We start from the raw sequence: 4,342 nt of genomic DNA, 5'->3' as shown, positions 1-4,342 counted from the left end.
TTAAAGCAATTCAAATGCATGCAAATGGATATCTACTCATTCATTAATCACAAATCTATTTACTAAAGGTGATTTGGATATACCTCTACCAAATGTCAATTTGGTAAATAGAGATAAGTCGAATTCTCTTCTAGATCTCTTGGATACCTTCGTTTGTCGAAACGGCCTCCTAGTGTTCACCTTGAACTAAACAAGGATTAGAAAGACCTTGCTAGAGATCTTAATCTAATCTAAGCTTAGAACCTAGTTAATAACCCTTCTTGTTCTTCTAATAATTTCTCACTAGAGAAACCAATAATATGAGAGGAAGAGAGATGGCGGCTAGGAGGGAGAGGAAGAGAAGGAAATAAATTTTCAGAAAAATTTCTTACACCCAATGCCTTCTCTACCTCTCCTTATATACAAATATACTAGGGTTTACATTATATAACCGTCCTAGTATAATTCTCATTAAAAGAGCCAACCCTAGCCGCTGCTACATTAACTGCTACAGTGCGCGCTACAGTAACTGCTACATTGCCAATCTCAACTCATATTCATTTTGGGTTTTAATAAACTTATGTTATAACAATGTTTTGCACATTATTAATTATGTGTCATGTATATTATACTTTATAATATGCACCATATTATACCAAATAATATATATGCACATTTCTCATAAATTTATCTTCGTTCTAAGCAGTCATGATATTTATTTATCACATGTATATTATTTCATGTCATATGAAACAATATACATCATATAAATAAAATATCCTTCTTGTTTCTCGTTCAGTTGGTGTGACCTATATGGAGGATCTGTGTTATGTTGGTAATGGCATAAAACATTTTATTACCATAAACTATAAGCGGTATTCTAGCTATACATTATAGTTATCCAAATAACATAGATGTAAAGTATCCTTTTTTTACAATACATGATCCTTTAAAGTAACATTACGAATAACATTACTTGTGTTCATTCCTTGCCACATGATATTATGAATAATATACAAAGTCGGACTGTGTCATCTTTGTATTATATTCGTTTCTTGGTCTCTTAAGTAAATTATAAATATATAACTGCACTTCAGTTATATCGCATGCATTATAATTCTACTTTACCAAGGGGCCCATAAAATATCATCACTCATTATAAATGAGGGACAATGATACTTTTGACATATAACTTTCTCCTGCACAAGTTATATACAAGGAACTAATATTTTTGTCACCACTTATGATAAGCAGCTTTTAATACTAATTACATTATATACTTCTCATGTGAAAAAGAAATAAATCTCATATCTTAGAATTCCAATACACAATGAAAATATTAATGACACTAACATAACCCATATAATATTTTCATTCGTTAGGTCTGTTCAATATATGAAACCTTTCATATACTCATGTTATTAAACGATAAGCCTTTATCAACATTTATAGAACTACAATGTACTTTAATCAACATGACAAACTTATCATGGTATATTAGTGTTCCATGCTAATAACCAAGTTTGTGAACATTTTAGAGATTTATGTTTGTCATCATATAGAGTTCTATGGTTCAAGACCAAGAGCATCTTCTTGAACACTTCTAAAGATAAACATAAATTTCATGGAACAAAATGCATATAACATCCAATTCATAAACATAACATATAAAAGTAATCAACATAAGATAACTTTTAGAACACAAAACTAACAAATTATACTATTGATCATGTTCATAAATAATAAAATACATCATGCAAGTACATTAAAAAATACTATCATATTGATTCAACATTTGCAAGTACATTATCCCAATTGAATGTAATAGAAGAAAAAAGGTATAAAATAAGTTGGTTATGGAAGAATAAATTTGACATTCACGTGTCATGTGTCACATGTGTATAATATAGCACAAAAATTAAAGGGCGTAATTAAAGGGCTAGTTAAGGCTGTAATTAAAGGGTAGTGTAAAACAGTAGCATAAATTTGATTAAGTTTTATCAAACTATAGCTCAGCTGAAATATATTATCTAACACAAAAACTTGATGCAGAGTTATTAATATATATTTTATCGGGTATTTATACGGGTATTGGGTCGGGTTCGGTTATGGATCGGATAATTAAATGATACCCATATCCTACCCATTACAGTATCGGTTCCGGTTCAGATCCGGATCGGGTATTAAATTATTAATTTTGTATCCATACCCATAATTTAATCGGTTATATTTTTTAAACCATACCCTATCCAAATTAATCGGATCCGGGTCGGTTCTGGTTCGGTTCCGGATTGGATCCAGGTAATCGGGTAAAAGTAGCACCTCTAGCGACTGGCTGTCTCTCCGGCTGTCACTCCTCTCTCCGGCCTAAATGACTGTCTCTCGTCTCTCTTCGGTCGTCTCTCATAGTTCATACCAGGAAAGCCGTCTCTGATGTATTTTTTCATGAACAATTTTTCAACTTAAAAACACTCATTTCATAGTTCATACCGGTAAAAGGAAGCCATGTGAATTTTGTTCCGCAAAAAATTAATGTATAAACTACCGGTATAACTAAGGCTGCTAAAAAATAATTTAGTTCGTGATTCGATTCGGGTTCGATTCGAAAAATGTGTAGTTCACAATTAATTAGATTCGAAATGAGTTCGATTCAAAACGAATCAAACCAGATTTGGTTCGAAATTAATTCAAATCAAATTCAAACCTAGGATATGTTCGGTTTGGTTCGATTCGTTGCCACCCCTAGTTGTTTGCACTAATAATTTTTTTTTTTTTTTGTAATGAATTTTTATTTTTAGTCTAATTTTGCATTTGTTGAGACAGTCATCACTACTACATTAATGAGATGGGACAGGCGCGCGTCGATAGCGTGCAGAGAGGAGAGAGACGCGGTTTGAATAATGGATTCCTTCTTCAGGAAGAAAATCAGAGGGGCATTTAGTGGGATTCCATCTCTTTTACTTTCTTAACTCTTAAGACTAAAAAGGGCAGCGCTTTCTCCAAATGCAGTTGGCACTTGGCACTGACGCACTGTGAGGAAACAGTTGCAGTTGGTAGTATTTGAATTTTGAAAGTGCCTCCTCTCGCTCATACTGCATCTCTCCAAAACTCTAGCCGACACACCCTATATATAGTTTGAACTCTGAAGGTTACTGTAAATTACATTGTCACTCTCTCTCCTTTTATTTTGCAATATATCTTCATATATGAGAGGTTTCATCTGATTCTGGTTGGAATTATGGGAAACGAGAAGGCGCTAGAAGAAGAAGAAAATTCGAAAACGGACAAGAGGGATTTAAGTTCGAGTTCACCTTTGAATGAAAATGAAGAAGGATTGTCGGCAAAGAGACCCAGAGTTCTAATGAATGCAAAACGATACAGGGAGCTCTTTGTGACTCGTACCAAAATAAACAAACCTTCACACAAGAGGGATTTAAGTTCGAGTTCACCTTTGAATGAAAAGGAAGAGGGATCGTTGGCAAAGAGACCGAGAGTTCTAATGAATGCAAAACGATACAAGGAGCTCTTTATGCATCCTACCAAAACAAACCAATCTTCGCCTACTGGTATCTACCGTTCTTTGTTGCTTCTATTATTTTACTCTCTTTTTTATGGGTCTAAATCAATTTACTTTTTGAAATAAACTGTAGTGGAGAAAGCAGAGGCGATTGAGGCACCAGCTGATGGGTTTGTGATTACACAGGTAGACACCGATTTGATTGTAGATGATCCTGTTGCCTGAGGTGTTTACATTTACTAGTCAATGGATTTTGAAGTTCTAATTAGTGTGGCGTTTTAACTTTTAAATGAAGCATTAACGTTAGTTTCTTTTGTAGTTTCATAACTTGTTTGTATTATTACCAGCTTTATGCAATTTTTGAGTGCCATGTGATGACCTGTCAATGGTTGTTGAATGTGGACCATGATATATCTCAAAATGTTTGATGAACGGAAAAAAAAAAAAAAAAAAAAAAAATATATATATATATATATATATATATATATATATATATATATATAGAGGAGGGTTATAACTTAGTGTTTTTGGCATTTTGATATTCTGAGATATGTTTGTAATCAGACTATATGTTGTTAGGGTTTATGTTGTGCTGTGTTTTGCTTAGTGATTGGTAAAACCCCCCCACGGTCTCAACTCGGACTGGTCCGCCCGTGCCACGGGTATGCACGGGTACATGGGCATGGGTATTAAACGGGCCGGACTCTGTTTTTTGGAAAAAAAAAACCTGTGCTTATCCGGACCGTAGTGCCCGTTAACCCATGCCCGTGAGCCCGTGCCCGTGAACCCGTGTACCTGTGCTCGTGCCCGTGACCGTGTACCCGTACCCGTTTAATATTTCAAAAA

The 4,342-nt window shown here is 34.3% G+C and overlaps 1 protein-coding gene across 1 annotated transcript; it reads left to right on the top strand.

The window, feature by feature from the left end:
• The first annotated feature begins 3,051 nt into the window (after positions 1 to 3,051).
• On the top strand, positions 3,052 to 3,757 carry LOC144563815 (uncharacterized). The gene is made up of 2 exons (XM_078313286.1): positions 3,052 to 3,545; positions 3,630 to 3,757. Exons 1-2 carry the CDS (start codon positions 3,218 to 3,220, stop codon positions 3,719 to 3,721), a joined length of 420 nt encoding a protein of 139 aa, XP_078169412.1. The 5' UTR covers positions 3,052 to 3,217; the 3' UTR covers positions 3,722 to 3,757.
• The last annotated feature ends 585 nt before the right edge of the window (positions 3,758 to 4,342 follow it).

This window comes from Carex rostrata, chromosome 13 (genome assembly GCF_964058835.1).
Source record: "Carex rostrata chromosome 13, lpCarRost1.2, whole genome shotgun sequence".
Taxonomy (NCBI): Eukaryota; Viridiplantae; Streptophyta; class Magnoliopsida; order Poales; family Cyperaceae; genus Carex; species Carex rostrata.
This window is presented reverse-complemented; position numbering and strand designations above follow the sequence as displayed.